This window comes from Neovison vison, chromosome 3 (assembly GCF_020171115.1).
Source record: "Neovison vison isolate M4711 chromosome 3, ASM_NN_V1, whole genome shotgun sequence".
Classification (NCBI taxonomy): Eukaryota; Metazoa; Chordata; class Mammalia; order Carnivora; family Mustelidae; genus Neogale; species Neogale vison.
Genome location: NC_058093.1, coordinates 42,995,104 through 43,021,636, shown reverse-complemented (window position 1 = coordinate 43,021,636; position 26,533 = coordinate 42,995,104). Strand labels below are relative to the sequence as shown.

Below are 26,533 nucleotides of genomic sequence, written 5' to 3'. Positions count from 1 at the left end.
AGCCGACATTTACTGAAAACCTACTATGTGCTAGGCACTGTGTGCTTTTTTTCTTTAAGGTGGTAGAAAAGCCTGGAATGAGGTAACGGGAAGTGAAAAAGCAACAAACTGAAAGTTGCAGAAAAACGTAAGACAGTTTGTCCATTTGGGCCAGGAAGAAATAGGAAATACTGATTCCTTGTCATGAATTTCAGCTACAGGCTAGGGGCTCACTTTTCTCTTTAATTAATTCTTTAATTAGTAATGTACAGTTAGAGCTATGAAATGGCTCTCGAGTCTCCTTATGCTATATCTTAGTCCACAGGCAGGTTGGCACTTGAGGTTTCCATTTGTAAAAGAAGATTCAAAGCTCCCGATGATAATATTTAAAAAAAAAAAAAGATTTTTTTAAATCAACAGAGCTCATTAATGGGACTCTGGGAGCTTGATGAATTCTAAATTTCCAAATTTGAAAATCCACCTTCATTATTCTCTGTTAACCAGAATAATTAACAAAACAAACATAAAAAAATTAACATCTTCCTCAAGGCAGCACATCTGTCCCCCTAGTTCCTCTGTGCTCCAAGCCGGATGCCCAGATTCCAGGGGAGCAGGCTGCCAGAGAACCCATCTCTGTCCAATCACACACGCTGCTATGAATGACCCCAGAAGTTAGGAAGACTTCACCACCAAAATGGCACAGAGAATCCCGATGACTCTAAGGCTCTGACCAGCTGCTGGGCAGAAGGGTCTGCTGCAGCCCCGCCCCACGATTACTTCCCCCCGTCCCCAGGCTGCGTGGCTGCCAAAGCAACGGGCACCCAACAACTGTGCGGAGACAGACCCCTGGGCACACAAGCACCTGCAGGGAGCTCTCCCAAGTCTTCTGCTGGCCGGGAGACTGCATGGCCACAGCATATGCTTCTGCTTGTGCTGAAACTGCTCCGTGAAATCCTCCCGTACAAAGAGGCTCTGGGCACCAGCTGCGCGTATCACAAGTAACAGTGTGCGGGGACCAGCCAGACACGCACAACTGGAAGCTAACAAGGGTCAACCATGCTCGGCACAGGGGTCAGCGGCGAGCCTTGGAGAGACCATCATGCTTGCGAGCCCCGAATGTGAAGAAAGAAAGGCTAAAGATAGTCTCATCATCACCTCCTTCTTTGCACAAATATTTACCTTTCCTCATGTGATGCAAGAAGCCATGGAGGGACACCCCATCAACTACCTGCGTCCAGGGACAGGAAGCAATGCTGCCAGGAGCCCACGCTATCACACAGAAGCCTGCTTTCCCCCTTCAACCCACAGTGAGCCTTTGACTAGGACACACTGTGACAGGACCCACGCTCCCCTCCACAGCAGACAAAACACACATGCTGCTGTTTGCACCATCAACTTCAATGCCCCATTTTTACAGTGGGTTTCTGGGGATCTTTCACAGTGTGCTTCCTGGGTATGCTGGGCACTGTTAACTGGTGTCAGTGGGCAGGATGGGGGGCTTTTAGAAGGATCGTGTAAGGACACTGTTATTTTAAATACGAAAAGCAGCAAGGCAGTGCCAGTGATGGACATGTACTAGAGTGAATTTAAGATGTGCAGATGGATGATAAACACCAAATTCAAGATGATGCTGATCCTCCAGCAGGGAGCTGGGCAGGCGTGTATCTAGGAGGCACACCTGCAGGGCTTCAACTTTTACCCAAGATGTGCTATTTCTTAAAGTCGTGGCAGGCGTGGCAAAATGTGTGCATCTGATGAGCCCCAAGTAAGTACATGCCTATGTTTCTTACTACTGCCTCTGCATAAAAATATTTTCTAATAAAACATTTTAACCACATGTACATTAGAACAACTACACTAAATTAATTGTCCTAAGAACCCACTTTGGTTTTGGTTACAAAACTAAAAATGGAATGGACATAATCTTTTAAAATTTTTCTTAAAACAATGATTTTTTTCAAAGAAAAGAGCAAAATAAGATATAACCAAGCTTTTGATTAATTCCTACTACAAATATAACAATTTGCTACTAGGAGAGCAATGTGAAGTTTACTATAATTTGTTAAGAGTGCATATGATTTTTGTCTAAAAACGTGTGTATATGCAAATAAACATCTCGGACTGCAAAATCTGAGCCCAGAGTGGTACATTACAGGTTTACTTTATAAAATTTATAAGCGTGGTATTTGAAAAATGATGTGTGTACTACTTAATTAACTCTGGCCTCTTTATGACGGTCTAATAAATAAGGTGGATAGCGCTCCTTCATCTGGGTGGTACAGCCGCAGTCTGCATGGAATTTTACTAAGATTGTTCGGCCGAGGGCACATGTGTCCTCCTACTAGATGCTTTTGAATAAATACACGTTTCCCCAATTTAAGCCAATAATTACCAACAACTGCCAGAGATGAAGAGTCTATGAATTTTACATATTTAAGAGTAGATGCAAACTGGTAATAATGAGAATTTAGTTTCTTAATTGCTACAATTTCAAAACTAATTTGCCTCTTCTCATTCCTTGGATGACACTGACATCTAGTGGAGTTCCTATTTCTAAGATCTTGAACTTAAAAATACCCACAAGTCACCATCACCACCACCATCACCGTTTTGTTCAACATCAACACCTGGGTCACGCCCTGGGATTTTAACCTTTTTCCTTAAATGCCATGATGTAAATCCACTGCAGTGTTTGCTTCCCTCATAACCCCAAATTTCTGTTCCCTTTAAGAACTGCTGCACGGCTGGACTCAATTTCTAAAATGGTTTACTCCAGCTGTTTTCCAACACTGAAAGGGAAAGAGAGTAAGGAGTGATCGTGTACAGGTTCACAGGGAGGCTTTTCCACTATTAGACATATTAATTACGACATAATTAATGGAGATTTTCAGTAACCGTAAGGATGAGTTTTTATTGGCTCTGCACCCGCCCAGCCCAGTCTGGGCTGCTGGGGGCCCTCGTCTCTTCTTGGATGCCGCACGCTGCATGCACACTTGTGCTTGGCCTGGAGAAGGAGGGGAAGGCCTCATGCCTCACTTCAGTTCTTCTCCGGCCCCTCCTTCTTCTCCAAAAACACCTTGTCTTGAATGTTGGTTGACTCTGGCAAGAAATATTCCTGACAGACAGGAAAACCAGTCTCCGCAGACAGTAGTGGGGAAGGAAGTATATATTAACAGAGTTCTTAATATTTTTTATTCCACCTGCCTTAAAGTTTCTCCTTTGTATGCAACCTGGGTTGTCATGGTTACCTAGTAGGCAGGGTCCAGGATAATGTTTTCTGGTACATTCCAATTCCAGAGCTACTCTTTAAAGAGTAGGAATGAGTATATGCTACAGCTGTCTTTCCAAACAGCCCTATTTTTAAAGAGACTTCCTGGCTTCTCACCTCTTCCTTAGAATGGAAACCAAAGCTGATGACCGGTACATGCAGCCCCTGGAAAGTGTGGTGAGCCTGCATGTTCTTTCTCCCCCGGCCTGGGTGTTGCCAAGTGCTGCCAGTACTGGGCGCACTGGGAACTGCTGTTAATTCTTGGTGTGTGAAACATTTCACAACAAAGCCTCTTATATCACAGAGGAGTTTATAACCAAATCATGCATTCCCCTGCATACTGTAGAAGGCTGAACACCTCCCTCCCAGTGGGTCACACAGTCCTACAACTGCTTTTGCTTATTAGCACTGTCATAATTCTTTTCACAGCTGCAAGGGTGGAGACACAAAATTGAAATCCATGCCACTAAGACCCCTCACCCTTCGGGAGATTCTTCCAGCAGCACGACTCACAGAGAATGCTGCCATTTCTGGCCCAGGAAGGCTAAGCAGAGGCCCCAGGAGGCTGGGGTCTGGGTCTGATCTGTCTGCTCCTTACCCTGCACTCACAGCAACAGCGTCCGTCAGAACTGACGTGGCAGAGGGTAGGCAGCAAAGAAAAGTGGACGTTCTGTCGGCAGCAGATCTTGGCAACTCTCCAATAGGAAGACTGCCTCAAACATGGTAGGAAAGGCATGGGTGTCTACCAGGCTTGGCAGCTGCATGCAACATCAGAAATGCTGTCTCTGAATAAGGCAACAGGTCAGCTGAGGCTCCCAGCCACCCCTGCAGAGCCCCCCTTAGTTCAAGACATGAAATCCTGGACTCATATGCATCTAAGTCAGCGGTAATCACCGAAAATGAGAAGTCCAATGGTTTAAAACAGGGCACCACATGACTCTGTGCTGTACTGCTGACCTGGGCTTGTACAATACTTAGCAGCAACCTCAGGTGCTACCCATGACTCCACCTGGCTCCCAGTTGTAACAACTCAGAATTTCTCCAGAAACTGCCAGGTGTCCCCAGGGAGCAAAAGCACTGGTTGAAATGATAAACTTATGATGCACACACCTGGTCTCGGGAGGGAAAACGTTCTTCTGAGGTCAAACGACTCCAGTCACAGGCCAGCAGTTCTGCCTGCAGCTCTAGGGTCAGCTGCAGAGCCTCTCACGATTGACTGGATATGTCTGCTGGGTGCACAGGAAGGGATGTGGTGGGAGTGCTTTTGCCTCCTCGCTGGTTTAGGGGTTTTCTCTGTGTCCCCATTGCCCAAGGGAGCTTTTAAAAACTGCACATGCCTGGGGCTCACCTACAGATTCTGAGTTCATAAACCTAAGCCCATGGAGATGATCCTCAGGTTTAAAATGCTCCACAAATGACTCTGAAGAAAAGTCCAATGAAGAGCCTCCTGTCGAGGAGCCTCTGAGAAACACTGAAGCCTCCTGGTGATGAAGCCACCCCCACCCCTCCACCCCCGTGATAAATCCTCAGAAGCCCCAGCCCGAGAAGGGACAGTTCCGTACACCGAAGTCGCTGATGCATCCCACAGGGAAGGTTAGAGGCCCACGTCTGGGGATTCTGGCACAGTTTTGTCATCTCATACCCAGAGTGACAAGTCTGTCGCTAGAGACTGGGACAACCACGAGATAATAAATACCCTTGTACAGCCCCTCACTCTTCATTTTGACACATGTATCTGAACTCCTTGCACACAGAAAAATTCACATTTTCCTCAGTGCCCAAATCCTTGCTTCTTGTAATTTTGTTAGACCTTCAAAGAAATCAGTGCTAGTCTCGTTAACTAAGTCTGGATTCTACAAGTAACACTAAACCATCCAGCAACTAATCGATGCATAGTGATTGACGTTCTTCACTCAAGCTTCTGGGGCAGACACTCACGGTGAAGAGATTGGAGCGGCGCTTGGACTGCTTCCGGACAGGTGTTGGTGTGTTGGCAGTGGGAGGGACATCGATTCGCAGTTCCTTCTGGCTGGTGCTTGGCGTCGATGGGACAGAGGAAGAGTAGTCGCTTAAGCTCCCGCCTCCGTTACTTGTCTGAAACAATGAAAAACGAAGGTTTTACTAATGACACGCTCCAGGAACCTAATGTCACCACCTTTGCAGGGTCGTAAGCCACAAGTTAGCAAGTTACACTGAAGAGAGGCCTACATGACAGGTGGGGTAGCTTCTCTGACCCAGCTAATTGATTAGCATCGAGTAGAACATGGCCTCATTGTAGACTATACCAGTCATCTCATAAAGTACTTTTTCCTAAGAAAAGTGACTTGAGAAAGAGAGGTTCTGTTATTTGATTTGAAAATGACCCATCCACATCCTTGAGTCTACCTTCATAGGGCCCTACTGTAAATCCATCACTTATTGATTTCCCCAAGGAAAATGGAAGTGGTATACCAAACCCTCTCACTGCAGCATTTTAAAAGAGTCCAAATATAACACCTGCCCAAGAAATATTAGTTAAAAACACACACAGGCAAACCAAGTCAATGGTTTCCTTAGCAGACTATGGGTTTGGCTCTTCAAAGTGAAAATTACTTTGTTTGCTTTCAAGTAATTAATTTGCCAGAATGTTACCCTGGAAAGATGTAACCAAGGGAGATGGTAATTATAGTTGCGATGTGCTACCAAATTTAAGCATGTAGTGGGATTAGCCACTGAGGTTTACCCACAATTGTTCAACCCATGAGCAGACCAGAACCAGGACCAACGCAGGGTAATTTAAATCAAAAGCAAAGAGCGCAACGCACACCTGGAGCCTCTGCCCATACCAGCATGCCTCACAACACAGGCAGCGTGAAGATGGAAACACTGAAGAATGATTCCCATAAAATCCACTTGGCCACAGCAGTTTCTCAAGGAAATGTGCAGTCAATTACCAACATGCTGTTATTTATAAAGTGGAAAAGGAAAAAAAAAGACATCCAGCATAGAACTGGCTAAGAGTACCCTTGGGACTGGCCCGCTCCCTGGTTCTGCTGTGCCTTTCCACCCCACATACCTGGCTTATGTGCACAGCGGACACCTGTGCCGAACAGACGGACGAGTGGCTGGGGGAGTTGGGCAGCGACTTGCAGGGCCCGATGGACAGCTGCTGCTTCTTCCTCGTGGCCACAATCTTCTGGGCAACTAGTGGATGGGAGACAAGAGGAATTCATTTGAGGCTGGTTTCCAAATACAGGGAGTGTGGCAGAGACCACCAGCTGTCCCCACGATCCACTACTTCCTTCCTCTGCAGTAACAGAGCTCCCACCTCTGGGGCTGGGCACAGGACCACTAGAATAAAGATAGCATTTCCCAGCGCCTCCTCCTCCTTGTTCTCCTGCAACCTGGCTAAGTGCGGCCACATAGGCAAGTACTGGCCGGGGGGATGACTGTCGAGAGGGCTCATGCGGCAGCTTCCAGAAATTTTCCTTGAGAGGGCTGCCCTTGGCCCATTTCTTCCTTCCACCTTTTCCTTTCTTGCTGCTGAAAATACAGATGTAAGCTGTAGCCTCTGCAGCCATATTAGGGACAGAAGCCACATGTAGTGGGGCACAAGACAGAGGGAGCTGGCCCTCCAGCTCCAGCCTTGGTAGCCCTGCCCAGACCACCTCAGCAGCCTTGACCATCAAACAAAACAATAAAAAATACACACCTGTCCTATTCAAATTATTCTAATGTTATGAATTTTTTCCTGTTACTCGCAGCAAAAATAATCCTAAATGAGACAAGGTAATTTAACCTCTCCCCCTTGAAAATCAAAAATCTATTTTTTGCATAGCCTAAAGAATCACTCTTAACTTTATAAGCTACTGCATAGAATTATAGCCAAGGACATGTAATTATATCAAAGACTTTATTTAAATACATTACTACACACATTGGAAGTTTATCTTAATCAATACAAATCTAAATTCAACCAGCCATAACTTCTCTTGGCAAATGGGCTCGCTGATAAAGCATGCTGCCTTTAATTGGAAAGGAAGTCCACAATAAGAAAACTCTTCCCACACCAATAGGTGTCACTGCAGAAGAACTGCAGCTTTTGTTTGAATAGATGTGTGTCTTTGGGGACAAGCTGTAATGAAGTTCAATGGTGTTCAATCCTTGTCTCAGTCCCAAGAGCTGCTATTTTTAAAGATGCCTGTGCCAAGGAACACACCGTCATCCCCAGCGATAGGCTGTTAACACTAAAGGAGCACACACAGTGTCCGTGGTTTCCTTTCCAAATGAACAAAATTTTAATAGGGAACTGGTTTGTCCACAGCTTATGGCATTCCTATAAATGAATGATCGTGTAAATATGATGAAGCGAAAATGCAGGGTGTAAAAAATGGCTCTCAGAGATGAAGCAGCAGCTTCATTAGTTACATCCCGCCTCCAATGGGCCTCTTATCCCGAAAGGATGATATCAATTAATTTATCTTCCCGCAGTGTATTGATCACAAGCTTCATCAGCTAATCATGTTTAAATTACAGAGGAATATCGCAGCATTCTGTCATTTCAAAACCATTGGCGTATCGATCTAGGGTCTTTGAAGACGTATATCAGAACATTTTAAAAATCATTATGTGAACTCGGAAATAAAATCTAAGCTCAGCTTCCAAAAGCTGCAAAACATGGGTCATGCAGGTGAAGTGAAATCCAAAGACCAAAAGTCATGACTGTCAGGGTGACTGCCAAAGTACTTCTTTTTTTTCTGAGGAGGTAGTGAAAGGGGGTTTTGATGAGCAGTGCAGAGGCATTTTTGTTTTACTCCCAGCCTCAGAGTCACTATACCACAGGATGACCACACAGGCTAGAATCTTCAAGCCTGCAGAGAGCACACAGAGCCCGAACGGAATGCAGCTAGGCTGTCCAGAGAGCTCTGTGTAAGCGTTTTCTACAGTTGTTTTCTACACGAAGGGAAGATCTGAGAAACTTTCCAAGACAAGCCAAATGTGCTACAAAATCCTCATTTTGGGGTGCCTGGATGGCTCAGTTGGTTAAGTGTCTGCCTTTGACTCAGGCCATGATCTCAGGGTCCTGGGATCAAGCCCTGCATCAGGCTCTTTGCTCAGTGGGGAGCCTGCTTCCCCCTCTCTCTCTGCCTGCCTGCCTCTCTGCCTACTTGAGATCTGTGTCAAATAAATAAAATCTTTAAAAAATTAAGATAAAATCCTCATTTTATGAAACTCCAAGTGCAAATGAACATTCTATTCCACCTCTTCTGGTTGGAGGCTAGAGGGAGTGAGCTCATGGCCAAAAATAACGTTTTTACACCGAGGCTTCTCCCCCAAGTGACAGCTATATGAAGCGTGTGGTGCCTGTTAAGTACTGAAATTCTTCTAATTGTTCTACCACATTATTTACATAAACCAAAGTGAGAACTTCTGTTGCATCTTTTTACTTTATTAGAACTTTTACTCATCATAGTCATTCCATTTTCCCATCTTGCCCGTAACTTTTGTCTTCCTGCCTCGATAAACAATTGGCAAAAGAAAATGATTTATAGATACTGTTTTCTAAAATATATAGACTACTGGGCTCCGTGCTGGGCATGGAGTCTGCTTAAGATGCTCTCCCTCTCCCTCTGCCACTCACCCTGGACAAGTTCCCTCTCTCAAATAAAAGATATAAATAATCTTCAAAACAAATGAACAAAAAAATTAGACTGCTTTAGAGCTGTAGGATAACCCATAAAAGTTGGGGAAAACTTAATGATGAGCAATGAAAGCATGTGACTCAAGAATAAGAACAGAAAGACAGGAAAGAGAAGGCAAAGTGACTATCTAGTAAGGTGTGGCCATCCTCCCCGCCAGAGTGAAAACCAGTGTCTCCCCTCTGGTTAAGTGTCACCGTTGTTACTTGCTGAATGCCCCAACAATGTGACCTGAAAGGTAGAGTCTCTGTGTACCTCACTTCAACACCTTCTAAGGTGAATCGTTCAGGTGTGCAAAGGCTAGCGTGACTACTGCCTGCTGAGATACTGTCATGGTCCGTCCCTCGGATGACTTTGCTAAAGCAAGTGAACTTACAGGAGCCAGCCCCAGGGTAGCTGGAATGTAAGGAGGGAGGGAAGGAAAAGAGAGACAGAGGAAGGGAGGGAGGGAGGGATGGATGGATGGATGGAGGGAGGGAGAGAGGGATGGACAGATGGTGGGACAGATGGATGAGTCTCCCTCCCCAACAACTCACAGGCAGTGGGATGCCAGAGGGAGGAACTGTTCTCTTGAGTTACAATCATTAACTACTCATGATGTTTATAACACTGGAATGTTAAGAGACTTAAAACATCAGTATTACCCCAGATTATAGGGGCTGGGCAGTTTTTAACTATCAAGTTTTTGCCTACATTTGCTCATTCAACAAGTGAAGTATCTTACATGGCCTTTTTTTTTTTTAAAGATTTTATTTACTTATTTGACAGAGATCATAAGTAGGCAGAGAGACAGGCAGAGAGAGAGGGGGAAGCAGGCTCTCCGAGGAGCAGAAAGCCCGATACGGGGCTCGATCCCAGGACCCTGGGATCATGACCTGAGCTGAAAGCAGAGGCTTTAACCCACTGAGCCACCCAGGTGCCCCTCTTACATGTCTTAAATAAATACATGGATGTGAATAAATGAATAACACAAACCCAATCACTTGAGCTAAGAATCTGGAACTGTTATCATCGGGAGGTGCTGTTTTCTCAGTGTTCGTGACATGAACTATACCTAAGTCCTAAATGCTGTCATCACCATATACAGAAATGTTTGCTCTTTTACCCAACACTGCTAACCAATTTCATTAGTGTCCGTATATTTTGTACTAATGCTCCATGCTGTTTTAAAAGGCACTTCCTCCATAATTCGGAAATTTATTTGGATAACAGATAAAAGATCTATCTATAATCAGGGCATAAGGGACTTCTAGGGGGCTGGTGGTGCCCCTACTTGATGTAAGTGATGACTTTGAGATGATTTTTTAAACCACACTCAATTATACTTTCATATGCTTATTTCCATCCTTTCATTAAAAAGAAGTTTATTATTTACTTATTTATTTTTAAAGATCTTATTTATTTATTTGACAGAGAGAAAAGAGACAGTGAGAGAGGGAACACAAATGGGAATGGGAGAAGGAGAAGCAGGCTTCCCGCTGAGCAGGAAGCCTGACGCAGGGGCTCAATCCCAGGACCCTGGGATCATGACCTGAGCCAAAGGCAGATGCTTAAAATCTGAGCCCACCAGGTGTCCCTAAAAAGAAGTTTATTCAAAAACTTCAGCAACAAGGAAAGTGAGTTGTATATTTCCTTGCTCCACAAACAAGATTTCCTATTGTAAACGGCCCCCTTTAATTAGTGATAAAAATAAGATTCTCTGATCATTCCCAAAAAGACTTTATTAAACCCTGGTGTGATGCCCAATTTCTGCTCTGACCTTATTTTTTAAATCATTTGCACTGAACAAGGGAAAGAACACGTCTGGTGACAGTGGGAGTCAGGCCTGCCTCTCCTGCCTCCCCCGAGTCTGTACCCTCCTTGTTGTTGTGGCTTACATCTGGGCCACACAGTCCCATCTAGCAACTCACTTCACCCGCACAGCTCCCAGTGCCACAGACGAGGTCAACAGAGCAGACGGGGTACTGGGGGCAGAAGTAGGATTCAGGTGCCATCAGTGTGGCTCTGCCACGGGAGCAACAATGCTATGTGGCAACAGAATAGATTTCCCCATTAGCCTCCCCATAAGATTCTACCTCTTCCAGAACAGGGACTATGTATCCTTTTGCTTTGTACCCTAACTTTCTCTATGATCTTCACATTCTATCTGGGTAATGGGTAAGAGAGGCAGCTTGGTGACTGGCACCCAGGAGATGCTCAGCCGACGCTGGTACCGTCCATCTGTTGGCCAACCTCTGTTTCCAGTCGGCCCTCTACCAGCAGGGGACTCTCTGGACTGTTCCTCTGTTCTCCTAACCATGGCACTCCTGACCATCGCCACCCCCAGGATGGAGCCTGCCACTGCCAAGGCCACTGGTGACTGACTAGAGGCCACCATCTCACTTGACCTCTGGGCAGCATTTGGCATGGCTGATTGTTCCCTCCTTTCCTGACTCATTTTTGCTTCCCTGACACTGACTTCCAGTTGCCTCCTCTAGCCAGAACGTCTGGTGCTCAGCCCCCTGCACTGGCTCTTTATGCCTGGGTGCTTCCAAACAGCCCTCCTCAGCTTCCCTTTACCTCCGTGCACCCCCCGCCCCCGGGCAGTCTCATCCACCTCGATGCCAATGGCTCCCGTATCTATAGGACAGCCTTGCTCTGAACCCTCTGCATTCCAGAACCACATATCTCCCCTGGGATGTACTTCAGAGTCTATGTGGCCCAAGTGAGCCTCACCCTCCTGCCACCTAAATCCATGACGGGACACCTCCCCACCCCCAACAGGGATGGACACAGGGGACATAGGTGACTGATCCTATTACCAGAATCTCAAATTTATCTGCATGGCCACTGCCGTGGTCCAAGACCTCCCCCTCCGTGGCTGGTTCCTGAACTGGCTTCCAAAGCAGTCCTGTCCACCGCAGCCCCCCAAGCCCCTTCTGCTGCAGGCCAGTCCCCCCACAGCGCCGTTCTGCTCACAGTTCTTTCGCGGCTCCCAGCAGACACACATCACATCTGAAGCTCCGCAGCGAAATGGACCGTCCACTCCTGGAATCTCCTTCCACAAAGAGACTCCCACCGCCCGAGCACTCGTGGCCTCTTTACCAGCGTCCCCATAAAGGCGCCAGACCACACGGGGAGACCTGTCCTGCAACAGGCTATCCCTTCTCAACCCTGCAGTGGGAGCCGGCATGCTTGGAGCTCGGGGGGCGGGGGGTGGGGGGGGGCGGGCGTGGGCACTGCCTGGAACCTGGGGGCGAGGCTGTCTGACTCTGGTTTCCAAGGGGGAAGCCCAGCCCAGCTTCAGTTCGCAGCATAGCTTTACCGACAGAAAGCAGGAATTCGTTCTTCCAGGGACCCAAGTCCCTCGTCTTATTTTTGAATCGGTTCAGAACCCCGGAGAGAGCAGGGATCCCCTCCGAACCCCACGCTGCGGCCCCCCAACCTCGCGGCCCGGCCACGGCCAGCCTGCCGTACAGGTCACGTGGCGCGGTCGTTCTGAAGCCCGGAGCGTGGGGTCACCGAGCCCAGAGCACGGCCCTGTCGCCCTCCCACCCTGTCCCGGAAGCCATGCCCGGAGCCCCACCTCCGCTCACCGCCCGGAGCCTCAGGGGAGGCCCCGCACCCTGGTTCCCTCAGCTGCCAGAGCGGCTACCGCGGAGCCTCCTCACGCCGCACTGGCACGCTGCGGCGCGCGCAGGAGGCAACATGCACGCACGCGCACGCCGCACGCACACGCTCGTACACGCACGCGCTCGGGGTCCCTGTGGAAAGGCTGCGGTTCTGGGTTCCCATAGCGCCCGGCGTGCAGTCACTCAAGAGACGACGACGCACTCAACACCCCCAAGCCCGACGTATGACGGTTCATGGCGGCCCGGCCTCCTGCCAGGGGCGGGAGGCTGCCTCTGAGCAGCTGTTTGCAAGGCGCTGCCTGGCTTCCGCAACATCTGAAATTAAGCTTTTTGGTTTCATTAAGGATTATGACATTTTTGACATAGTACAATAAACATTAGTAAATTTAATCAGCGAAGTATCTTCTCTGGGTTTAAATGATTTGTTTGAATCAATCAGCGAGAACTTTTGACGTGGCATCTGTGAGGCAGCAGAGGCTGGGCCAGAAGCTGGAGAGAAGGATGACCTAGTCAAGGAGCTGGCACCCCCAGAGCGCCAGCTTGTCCACCAGAGACAAGGGGCCACTGCTGGAACTGCTCAAAGTCTCCCTGGGCAGCCCTCCTCCCCTCATGATTTGCTCACACGCCCCACACGGGTCCCAGGCGACCAGGCTCCAAGGTGGCCTGTCCCTTCACCTCCCCTCACCCCCACCCCCTGCACAGTGCAAGAAAGGACAGATTGTGCAATGTCTTGCTATTCAGTATTCCACATGATTACATCCTTGTCAACTTCTACCTTAGCACAACTGTGTACACGGACAGCCTCTTCCAGGGTAAGTGGGGCTCTGGGGTGAGACCCACACACTCAGGCTGTGCTGGGGAGCAGAGGACTGGCAGGGAGCGGGGAGAAGCCAAGGACAACACTCCGAGAGCACATCGATCTGACACTGAAGAGCCACAATTAGATGCCAAGTGGACATTTAGTGTGAACTGAGCCAAATCCGAGGAAGATGATTTTTTAGCTACTGCAGAAAACTGTACGCAGCACGTGGAGGCCAAGAATGTGGGGTGGGGGAGGAATGAAAGGATGGAAAGCCCAGACCGTAAGTAATGTGAGTCAGGAATTTAAGTATGAATAAATCTAATAAAATAGTATTTAAAATGTTTATAACAGACATACTTGTAAAAATCAACTAGCGTTGAAACTCTAATTTTACTCCACAGAAGTATCTTAAAAGCACCAACAGAGGACAAGACCATGCATGCATCACCTGTCTTTGGTGCTGCCCCCGAAGGTGCCGTCTGGGGCGCCTCTCACCCAACGGCTCCTCCACTGGAACCATGGGGAGAACTCCCATAAATAACAGAAGCCACCAGGGGTTGTAAATCTTCCAGTAACAAATAAAAGATCTTCTAATGTCTCAACTCAGTTTTAAATTACAGTTCAGTGATCATTAAACTATCTTATTAATTAAGAAGAAATTAATTACCAAATTATCTATGTAGTTCTGAATTTGTGACTTCGTTAGGAATGACAAGCAATCTGAGGTGGGATTTTCCTCACCGCAAGTATCTCAGTGAGCCAATGTGAAAGGAGGCATATTTGGCACTGCTGGAACCCCAAGCCCCATCTATTAGATTTGTTTTTATATTATCAGTTTTGGGTATAGAGGGAACAATGCCAGAAAAACAGGTAAAGAGAGAGAGTCAGGGAGGAGAGATGTGTTCATAAAGGTCTCTCAGGTTGTCTGATGCTTGATGACATTAGTGAACCAGAGGGATCCATGGCCTGGCCTGGGACTTACATACCTGTGGAGATCCTGCCAACTGGAAAGCATGGTTTGCTCACCTTCTGGGACAATGGGTCAACTCCACGGAGCTCTAAACCATTCTGGAAATGCTGGATGCCAAGCTTCATTTACCTTCCTAGAACTGCTGTGTGCCTGACACACAACCAGTCCTGGGCAGGTGGGCACACAAGTGAACAGATGAAGCCGCAGAGCAGATAGGGAGGTTAGGAGAGGAGGAAGTGGGAGAGGCAGCTTAAAATGGCAACTGGAAACACATTTTTAAGGTTCTCATATGCAAAGAGGGGCGGCCAGTGTGGGCTTGATCCTTGAGGCAATGGGGGCTGACAAAACCACTCACAGACTGGTGTGACAGGACCTTGGCTTTGGAAGGACACCTGGTATGGAATGGGAGCTGCAGATCCTCTCCATCTAGATGGGGAGAGAGTGTGGGGCGGGGGTGTAGGCAGTGAGGGGCTGTACTGGAGCCGCCGTGGCCTTGATGCCGGAGCCAGGCTCTTATGGCTTATAGAGGCAACTGGACCTTCTCTTTTGAGACTTGTCTCTAGAACTGTCCCTCTTCCTTTGTGCTTGACGAATACTCCTACAGGGGATAGAATTCTGGGCTGACCATGCATCATTTTACAGTTCAAAGCTACCAGAAGGCTTTCTTCTGAAGTGATCGAGCCTCAGTGATGGGATTCAGGTAAACTTCCACAGTTTAAAAAATGTTCCAAGCAGATTTGGACACTTGAACCAGGCTAAGCCAAAGTTCCCAAAACCTGAGTATGTTGATCCTCTTAAGAGAGACAGTCTGGACCTGGTTCCTGTTCTCTGAAGTACATTAGATCTTCCCAGGAGCACAGTGACTAACAAGGGGAAGCTCCTTATCCTGGATCTAGTGAGATTCTCACCCTCTCTGCCATGACCTGTGACCTCACCCCGCTGCTGTCCAAAGCGGACATCCCAGCCCCACCATTGCCACCAATGCTACGTTTATCATTCTATAAACAGGCCTGGCTCGTTTTTACATTTCTACAAAACAAACCATAAACTACCCGTACAGTTTCCTAATTATGACAAATATTAATAAAAAAGGAAAGGTACCCTGTAACTTAAAAGATCATAATGATAACTTCGGGGGGAGTACAAAGGCAATGTTCTTCTATGCATCTGCTTTCTGCAGAAAACCGGACAAACTTTGGACAAAAATCGAGGGAGTCCTCCGAAGAGAGAGTTGGGGGCGCATGTTATCTTTTGATGACTTACCTTATGTGTACCTAAGCACAAACCATAATATTTCTATTATATTAAAACAACAACAACAACAACAACAACCACCTCAAATCCAAAACAGGCCCTGGTTGAAAAGCCAAGCTAGCTTTCATCTCTTCTGGGGATGCTCTCAAGTTTTCCACAAACTAATGAAGTCTGAATTCTTAATTTGAGATTCAGTGCTTGTCTGTATTCTTTTTATCTCGTTGTATTAAAACAAATTTATCTTCATTTATGTCGCAATTACCTATTAGGGTTGTTAATTTGCTGGAAATGAAGCTATTGTTTAATTGCTCCTATTAATCGGGGGATTTAAATGCCGACTGTAATAAACAGTTACCTTCAGGACGGAGCAAAGTCAAGGCTGCCGACATTAATTTCAGAATGAGGGGAAATTTCTACCATGTCCAAGGCAGCTGGATTTCCCATTTCACAGAAAGTGAAAGAACATAAAATTTAGAGAAACCCATGCTGAAATAAATGTGGTCTGTTTGGTGTTTTTATACACACTCCTAATTTTCACATAAAGTGAGTATCTGTGACCAAGGGGGGATGTTAAATTCCCCTGGAGGAAATGCACGCTCTACCCTTGTCTCGTCACAATTGCCCCTTAAAGTCAAGTCCCAAGTGCAGTTGCCCACAGGAACATGGGTCCCACAGTCACTATGGACACTGGGCTAGTGGGTGGCGAGAACCACAGTGCTGACCACTTGCTGGTTCTAGGCTCCGAAGGGCACAAGGTCCCCAGGTCCACAGAACTGCATACATTCATGTCTCTGAAAAATAAGGGTCAATATATCCCAACACCATATCGTCAAGTGTTCTTTGGCTGGTACTGCCCACAGCCTGTGTGAGCGTGGGGCTGCTGGGGCTCAAAACTGCTTCTATCAGCATCTCTCCCCCAGGAGAAAAGGAAGGCACTGCAAACAGCACGGTCTGGTGTCCCCCACAGGACTGCATTGCAGGCTCCGGACTGCCCCCTGTGCCAACAGGACAGGATGGTCACTCCCTGACCTTCTGGAGGACCCTCCAGCTGCTCTGCCTTCCCCTCGCCATGCACCATCTGGTCTTCCCTTGGCTCCACACTCGCAGCCACGTTCTCTCCAACTGGCGAACCCTACCAGCACCCTGTTGGAGACCTTCACCAAGTCATCCCTCCTGACTGTGCCGGCTGCGGTCTGGTTTTCCTCTCTGTGTACTTTCCCAGTTTAAATATTCTCCAGGTCTGCACTACGCTTGGGGATACGATATGTATACATCCAAGTCCCTCTCCAGCTGGAAGGACCTCTTCTGTGTCTCTGACTGCTGGTCAGGACATGAGGTTTAGAAAGGACACCATCACACCCAGCACTGGTGCGTGCCCAGAGAAGCAGGGCACCAGGCTGGGCCAGGCTCGGGCTCCTGAAAGCCCTAACCACCCACAGTATACTTGTGCCTGCCATGCTGCCTAGCTCATAAGGGTCCCCTGGCTCTCCAAACAGGAACGGACACCAAGAACCCGAGTGGGGACTCTCACGAGGAAACAGAAGGGAGGAAGGAGGCATCCCAGCTCTGCCCCCCACTTTCCCCACCACAGGTGAGGGTGGGATAAAACCCACGAGGTATGTGTGACCCAGAGGGTGCAACATGGACACCAAGGGCCCCCAAAACACTCCTGGTCATGCCCAAGTGCTGTTCACTCTATGTCCACTACATGGGGTTGGCCACTTTTACTGTCCGTGTGTGTGTTGGGGAAGTGTCCTCATCAGGCACCCCTACTCACTCCCTGCTTATTCTTTCATGACGTCATGGAGTGGCTGGTGTGGGCTAGGCAAGCCACTGAACAAGGGGAGAGTGTGAGAAGCTGCTGTCTCCACCACCGCAAATGGTGAGCCAGCAGCCAGGACACCCAGCACAGCTTCTGCCCTCTGTCAGAGCATCCCGTGGAGGAGACAAGTCAGGCCGCTTCCCATGACATTTTATTAGGGTGTCAAGAAGCCGTGCTCATCAGTCTTGGCCTAGAGCCCCCAAGCTCCTCACTCCTCATCAGAATCCAGCAAGATGTCTGGGAACCAGTACACCAGGTCTGTGACCAGCTGTGGGAGCGTGAATAGCTTCAAAGAAAGGCACGTGTTTATGGTGGAATCGTAAGTTGGGATAATTCTCAAAGGGAAATACTGAGAATTATAAATCTTGGGGGAACACTGAAGAAGCCTTAAAAATGGGAAGCACTAGGAAAAGATGGCCAGGGAGGCATGAAATATAAGAGTGTCGTGCCTGCGAAGTGGGCGGCCAGCAGTGCACAACGAGCACACCTTCCAACGCACCCGAGTCTGGCTGTGTTGGTCTCCGGGGTCTCCGCTCGGCTCTAAGCCAGGAGAAGGTGGGAGGTCCAAGCGTGTACAAGCTGGGGACAGCGGGATGCTGGGTGGCAGGAGCTGGTCCCTCTGGCAGGTGTGGAGACCAGGGTGGGGGCTGGGATGCCGGCTGGGCCCCTAGACCTGGACACAGGACCTCTCGTTCAGGAGCTCACTGGCTCAGAAGTCAGAACACTGTACTCTTGTCTTAACAGACTGCCGTACGCTGATGAGGCCGGACAGCAGTGTACTCGGGGTCTACCTAGCATTCAGTACCATTATTCCACGTAACTGAATAGATACTCAGTAGCTGGGAGAGCTAAAAAGGAGCTACTGCAGGTTACATTAATCTGAAAGGGAGACAAGATGTGTGGAAAGCAGAAATTAAAGACCCTGCAAAGAGGGACACTTTCTGTACTGGGTCCCTAGTCTATTCCCACCAAGACCTGGGTTAACATGGAGCTGGATACAGATCCTGAGTAGCAAACGGTCCAAATGCTGCAATTAAACCCCAGGCACATCCGTTCAAAAGGCCAAGAGATGATTAACTTTCTCCCTCACTTCTTCTCAAGTTGGATGCAAATCAGCGTCTTTCAAGATGAGGCACGTGACTATCCCAATAAATGGGCAACACAACTAGGATGGCAGGCGGGATCTGCAAGATGAATGGCTTAAACAAAGAGGGGAAAAATGAGCCTGTCACTTCTTCTCAACTCATCAAGCTGTCTTGCGGAGAAAGCTGATGATTCCAGAGCAGAAATGTCTCTGACACCCCCTGAAGGTGAAAGCTCATCCTGCCTGGATTCTTCCCCATGCCTGGGGAGGCTCTGCGCCCTTCCTGCCATGCCCCAGGACTCGACCTCTGCATTGCTCTTGCTTGGAAGGTGAATCACCGATGGTGGAACCTGCTAACCCGGCTCATGGGTGGGGTGAAAGACACGCTCCAGGTGAGTGCACGGATGTGCGGGGACACCACAGGATGCATGGTCCCACAAACACAGAACTGACGAAGGATCTTCAAACATGGAAATGGGGAAGGCACCTCGAAGAAATGACAGATGCATAAAACTGATTATGCTAAGTTATTCAGACCAAAGAAATTGCACAAAAATTTAAAGTAGGATGAGATGGGACCAGCAAGGAACAGACAGAAAGGCCCCAAACAAGAGGATGGGTGAGCTGTCAGGTTCTGGAATCAGGGCACCCGAAACAGATTCAGTGAGGGGTCATCACTGGGTTTCCTTTTTTTTTTTTTTTTTTTTTAAATAGACTTTGATTAATAATTGGTTGAGCCCAATTCATTGGGTCTAAATTGCTTCCTATTTGAAGATATACTTTAAGGAAAAAAGGAGCTTAGACATTTCTCTAATCTCCCCGTTTGCCACAAGCACACTCTCCTTCAGAGATCTTTTAACTTTTGAGAAAAATGGACTTATCTATCACAACTGAAGCTGTTTTCCTATTTCCAGAAATAATTATCCTTACAACAATCTCCATAAAAAAGACATTTCCCTCTTAAAGTGGGAGAGAAGATGTCTTGGCTGGGACTGGAGAAAATTATTCCTCTCCCCCGGCTCCGTTAATAATGAGCCAGTGGTGGTGGCCCCAGTGTGAGAGGCCTTCAAACAAGTGACAGTGACACACAGGCTGAATTATACAATGTAGTGTGATGCAATTAGGAAGAAGGATGACATGACAAAACAGATTTCCACTTGGTCTTCAACGGGGCTCCGTGCATTAAGTCATTGTAACGCTCTCCCTGCTGCCCATCAATTATTATTATGTAACCAGTAACATCCAGAAAGCCACCCTTTCAAACATGCAAGGTTCCTCTGGGCAGGTCTTGCCTTGTGGGATATTATGGCACTACAAGGCATTGTGGTTCTGTGCACTCGAGGGCCCGAGAGAAGAAATGATGTAATAATTCCATTTCATCAACACCGAACTCTGGAGAATTTTTTTCCATAGACTGTGGTTACTGAAGAGTTAAGTATATTGTGTGGAGAAACTTTCTGTAAGCTTTTTTTTTTCTTTAACAAGAAATGAAGTTTATCAATTGCCATTGTAATTACTCACAGCACCTCAGGTAATTAAAAAGGATCTAAATCTAATTTTATTTACATTTAGAATACCGGAGGTCATCGCCAATCAAGATTTCACGTTTGTGACTAATAACGTTTAAGTGTTAATTAGAGTCCAGCAGAGAATACGGATTGATTTTGAATTTGTAATCTGCTGTGATTTAGTGATGGTGGGGAAGTCAAGATCCCCGATCTGTTATTGCCAGTTTCTACGAATTATGGAAATTATTAAAAGAATCATGCGTGCATTTTAATTCAAGAAAGCCACATCTAAAAAAAAAAAAAATTAGAGCTCCCAATAATGGTGCACACTTTCACCTGTGAGTGGGAAAGTACTTGACGTGATTTAGTTTCCCTGTATCCATTTTCATGCAAAATATCCACAATAAGATTTTAAATGGAAGAACTGTTTTGATTTTCCCTCCTAAATTTTTATAATGGAAATTTTTAAACCTGTGCAAAAAGTTGCAAGAATGAATCAGTGCCCATTGACACACCACTAGGTCTCCTGACAACATGCTGTTGCTAGAGCGGCTTTATCACATACGCATCCCTCCACCCATCCATCTTACCTTCTGATCCATTTCTAACCCACTGCAGACATCGGTTCCCTTCACCTGATACATTTCAGCATGTGCATAATTAACTCATTAACTGTTCAAGGGTCTTTTCGAGATTAAATGTACATACCATAAAATGCAAAAGTCTTAGCTGTACCGTTCTGCTGGGAGTTTTGACAAGTCATGGAATCCATATCACCATGAAGATTCTGAAGTTTCCATCCCCACAAGGGAGCTCCCTTGTGCTCCCCACCTTAAGCAGTCCTTCCCTCTTCTCTAAATCCACCCTTCCAGGTTTTTTGGCCATCAGTTAGTTCTGCCTCTCGTAGAATTGATGTAAAGGGAATCCTCGACTTCCTGGCTCTTCACTCAGTCCTGTCTTGTAGATACGTCCGCAATCACAAGTTTGCAAACTAACTTCATCACTGGTGCACCACAATCCTAGAGTTCTAAGGGAGGGACATTACCAACTCTTCTTCTCATCCTAGTGGAACACAACAGTCCTTCACTGCCTTCCACAGATTCCCAGAGGAGATGGGGATCTCCTACCACAGAGAACATGACACCTAATTATCATCAACTTCTCTGGTCCTGCCAGGAATGAGAAAGGGACTCAGTACCCATTATTTTTAGAAAAGCCAATCTATTTCTAAATCTGTTTGACCCAGGGTATAAGCATTAGCTACAGACAAAAGGTTATGAAATGACCCTTTAGATCGTAAGTTCAAAGCCCTTTCTCCTTCACTCAAAAGTACTGTGTTAGCCCACCCTCAGAAAACATCATCTTTCACTCACAAAAACCTGAGGCGTGCTGTCCTGGATACATCACAGCTCAAACTCACCAAGGAAAATGGCGCCAGAAAAACCCACGGTGGACACACCGGAAGACAAGTCAGAGAATCACAGACTCTGCTCTCAGCAACCGGCAGGTCACAAAAGTTATCATCTGTATCCCAAAAGTCTAAGAGAGAGATTACCAACTCACATGAGTGACGGCAGTCCCGGCTGAGCACAGTCCCCTCCCATCTGTTTGACGGCAGCGGGAGGCACGGAACCCACCCTGAGGAATGGAAGCAAAAGGCTCCCCTACTTCAGCCTGACACCAGGTTTATCTTAGGGTCAAAAAACTATGAAAATGAAATCTGCAACACTGCTGCTTCCGTACCACTTAAAGAGAAAGGAAGTGACTGTGACTTCTAGTTATTAAAGAAGGTCGATTCTCCTCCGGGGTCTCAAGTTCCTCCACTGATCCTGCTACACCTCACATTTTATCTGATAACAAGAAATCTGTTTACAGACAAGCTTTCGAGTGAAGCTCTTGGGAATTCAGTCTAAGGGGGGAAAAAACCCAACGTGGATAGATAAAAAGAACTCAAATGTGTACAAATTAATAAATCATTAATACCTATCTCAGGAATTAAGGACATTAATTTAAAAGGAATGTTCTCTCTTCACTGCAGACACTCAAAATACACCTGTGAACGAGACACCCGGTAAAAGACAAATTTCTCCCCAGGAGATTTACTATGCTAAATTAACACGTGAAAGGAAGTTGAGAAAATCTGGGTATTTAGTACCTTCCTCCAAAAACATATAATGCAAATGAGAAAAGATATTAGCATCGTCTTTAAAACAGATTTCTCTTTTGATGCGCAAAAATACATCAAAAAAGAGGAGGGAAAATATAAGATGTGTAGTAGCTAAAGAAAGCTACCCTGCCAAGGTATCACAGGTGCACCCAACAGCGGCTTTGATTCACATGCACATGAAACAGAAGGGGACACTCTCACGGCTCTGCACCTTGACCTGGTGTCTGTCCACGAGGCCACCCTGCCCACCCCTGAAGCTCTCCTGGGCTTCAGCTGGGCCCTCAAGAGAGAGCCAATCCGGCCGTCCAGTCACGTGCCTTCCAACGTCAAATCCACACATGACAGCTGGACATCTGACAGTCCAAGGAATCTCATCGCATCTCTGGGTCTAGAAAGTAAGGAGAGCATCGCAGTGGCCACGATTCATGAACAGGTAGCTGGCGGCCTCCTTGACTGTGCAAAAGAAAGGCCAGAAGGCATCATATTAAAGGCATTCCGTCAGAGAAAGAGACATCTGATAAGATTAATTTACATCCCACCAGCAAACTGGTGACGGGAACAGTAATTTGCTGTCCTTTTATTTTCAAAGCCGTTGCCATTGGCTGTGCAGTGGATTCCAAGGGGCACTGTGTGCTACCTGTCCTAAGCAAGCTGGCAGGTGCCTGAGCACCACTAACTAACGCACGCAGGAACTAACAAGTGTCCACCGGAAAGATGTCTGCATTCAGAAAGCATGATTTAGTCTCCTGTAAAGATTCAACTCTGCATTTGAGACTTGCTGGCCTTTCTACGCATTTAGCTGTCATAACATCTATAACTCAGCCCAGAAAAGGCATCATAGAGCGTTTATTATAAATCTTACAGAACATATAAGGCCCCTTTGCACTTTAATCATTTGCTAACAGTTACAATAAGATTGTATTAAAAATTTAAACTGCCCTACTTAAGCAATTTACCTTCAAATGGCCATTTCCAGGGAATGAATCCAAGGGATATGAATGTCGAACCCTTGGTCAGATTTATTGCGCCAAAGAATATTTCTCCTGATACAGCTCTGATGAGTGAAGGCTAATGACTTTAGTTTTATTACTTTTTAAGCACTTAATGGGAAAATTTAGACATTTTCACAAGACTGAGCTTAAACAAGAATGGTGCATTTAAAAGTGGCAGGCAGGGAAGCTCTGTGAGATTACTTTGGACATCCCCAGATTTAATACAATCAGAGGAAATTTTAAGGCAATGACTGATAGCACAGACTTGCCTCTACCATTATTAGTATGGGCCTTTTTTTTCCCTCCCTACCATCTTAAATATTTCAGAGAATATTTAGCAAAGAGTTAGCTATAGAGAATTTTATTATTATACATGTAAAATTTTAAAGCCATTTAAAAAACTCCATGGTATTTAATTTTTTTTTTCCACACTTATAACCATCTACACCTTAGGGAGGTCACAAAGGAAATGCCATAATTATCTCTGTGTAATTACCCACGCCCTGGCAAGGACCAACTGTTTCTACCACCAACCATACTGTCAGCAGGAAAATTATCTTTAAAATGTTCAGATGCATAGCTAAAAGTTTTCCTTTACTTGAAGTAATTTTTCCTCCTAACTTAAGCCCACAGCTGTGATCCCTCAGATTTCAATTAATGCCGAAGCAGTAATCCTATCAATCACCAAGGACTATAAATTTCTTATCTTTCTCATTAGCTACACCGTTGCACAGCTTAAATATAAACATACCTTGCCACAGGACTGTAAATTATTCGGCGCGAGCAACTCTCCCCACCGTCAGAAGGGGTAGGAATGATTTGAGCAAATCCGCGGTGTACTTGCTATACTAAAGCTGATTTACACTTCTCAAAAAAAATAAAAAACCACCAAGAGTCACACCGACAGCGGATCTCTTTGAGTTTGCTTATTTGGCTTAAAACTGGTAATGACCTGTCTTTATTAGTATTACTAAGTTTTATGTGCAAAATCCAATTTTCTGTGGAAATATATTTTTTGCTGCATCTGCCAATAATATCTTTTGCGGTTACCTGTAGCTATTAATTTTTGTAGGCCTAAATTCTTCAACTTACTTTGAAAGCTGTTAAAACACACACATATACACACACACACACACCACCACCACCACCTCCACCACCACCACCACCACCATCTTCTTGAAATAAAATCGAGCACAACTGTACCAAGAAACAGCAGGCGAGGGGATTGGGACAGACAGTCCCTAGAGGCACCTGCTACCTTCTTTCTCTCAACATCTTTATTCTGAGCCTCATGGGAACAGCTGTATCAAGTTTTCCCTAACAAGACTGCGCAGTCCAATCCTTTAATGAAATACCGATGGTGCAAGTATTTTACCATAACGGTGGGAACTTTATGAACCATACGCTCAGAGCAGAGTTGGTGAGGATTTCACCCCAGAGGCGAAGCAGAAAGGAGGTCGACACTCCGGTAGCTGACCGCGCCTCAGCCCTGGGCTTCCAGCCTCCTATCATGTCCACTTTATGCCTAATCGAATTAATTGTATCTTTCAAACTAAAATTGATGTGGCACATTAACTCCCACCTTCCGACTGCAAGGCTCCCAGGCAGATCGCCTCACCTGGAGGAAGCCCCCCGCGGGTGCTCTGGCCGGGCCGGTGCTGCCACCTAGCGGCCCCCGAGCAGCTCCGGCTCAGGCGCACTAGAGAACCACAGGAAGCCGCAGAGTTCTGACAGGGTCAAGGGCAGCCGATAATGCTCCTTAAAGAGCTACAGGAGAACAAGCTAGGAGGAGGAATATTTATCTCATGCGGCACAAAGAGTAAACCGTATGAATCAGCTTTCAGATTACAAATACCCCAAAGGAAGCTGTGGCAAAAAGCGAAGCCAAAAACGAAAACCCCAACTCTGACAGGCAGCTCTGCCGGCGGGCGAATTACATTTCAGCTAAGCCTCCAGGGTGGCGAGGTGGGGCAGTAGGCAGGCTGCCCTGTGTTTGGGGTTTCCAGCTAAGAGCTGAACGAGGGAGGAAAGAGCCCTTTCTGAGAAAGTGGCACTGGAGCTGAGGGAAAGCAAGGGCCCCAGCGAAGGAGAGGAGCCCGGATGCAGACTCGACACAGACTGGGGTCTCCATGTCCAGCACAATGGGGAGTCTGAAAAGACACCAGGAGGGCCTCTAATTACACATGAATTTAAAAAGCCCCTCTGGGGGACCTGGGTGGCTCAGTCGGTGAAGCAACTGCCTTTGGTTCAGGTCATGATCCTGGACTCCCAGGATCAAATCCCACATCAGGCTCCCTGCTCAGTGGGGAGTCTGCTTCTCTTTTTGACCCTCCCCGGCTCATGCTCTCTCTCTCCAATTAAAAAAAATAAAAAATAAAAAATCTCCCTGGCCACACTGGGAGGACTGGGGGACAGACACCTGCAAAGTATACAGACTGGTGGAAGCCCTGGTGCAGGGTGGATGGGGCCATTTGGGACATGTGACCACACAGCCACGCAGTTATACCAACACACTTTGACGACCGGAGCGCACAGGGAGGAAGGCAGAGAGGGAAGTCAGAACGTGCCCCAGCTGTCTGAGCATCGGGGTACATGGAAGGGCCACATGCTGAGCCAGAAGCGCCTCAGATACCCACGGGATGCCAAGTGGACAGAGGACGAGTGAGTGTCAAGCTCAGCTGGCAGGGACCCAGACGCATGTCACACAGCCACGCGACGCTGGCTGGGTCAGCGTGGACAGAGGACAGAGCCAGGAGCGTCCGTGGAAAGCCCTGCCCCCAAGTCCCTGCTGCGTTAGGAACATTTTTAAGCAAAGGGTAAAATGTAGTAATACAAATGAACAGCCAAGCTACATGACCACCACTGACATCCGACACACGCAAGTATTTCGCCTTATTTGTTTTAACCGAATGAACGAAGTCAGAGATGTCACTTCCCCCAGCTCTGAACATTCCAACATGTACCTTCTCAAAAGGACAGGTGTCTACACAGCCATGATGCTGCTGGCAACCTTCAGGAAGGGTCTGTGTCTGCAGCTGCACGTGGGAGTGGCTTGGGCCGGCAAAGTGACCTGCGGCAGAGCAGCCCTGCTGGCCAGCTACGGAAGGGGAGCCACGACAGAGCAGCCACGGCAGGGCAGCACGGAAGGGGAATGACAGAGCAACCACGGCAGGGCAGCCACAGCAGGAAAAAAAAAACGACAGAACAGCCACAGAGCAGGCATGGCAGGGTGCGGTCAGGGGTCGGAGCCAGCGGCTGAGGAACCACCAGCTCAGGGCACAGTGGAGCGGGAGGAGGACACTGGGGAGCGTCCCGTCTGAAACAGTGGCTTCTGTGTGTCCCCAAAGATGGGAGCAAGGGTATCTGCTGATGAGGAAGAGGGGGCTGGGGGCTCAAGG

The 26,533-nt window shown here is 47.2% G+C and overlaps 1 protein-coding gene across 6 annotated transcripts in view; it reads right to left on the bottom strand.

Annotated features, from left to right (window-relative positions):
* AGAP1 (ArfGAP with GTPase domain, ankyrin repeat and PH domain 1) overlaps positions 1-26,533 on the bottom strand; it is a 515,463-nt gene that overhangs the window by 261,307 nt on the left and 227,623 nt on the right. For all 6 annotated transcript variants that reach the window (XM_044241902.1, XM_044241903.1, XM_044241904.1 and 3 more), the window contains 2 exons: positions 6,303-6,430; positions 5,186-5,341 (listed from right to left, as the gene is read on the bottom strand). In XM_044241902.1, the coding sequence (XP_044097837.1) occupies positions 5,186-5,341; positions 6,303-6,430 (284 nt within the window). The remainder of the gene's footprint in view (positions 1-5,185; positions 5,342-6,302; positions 6,431-26,533) is intronic.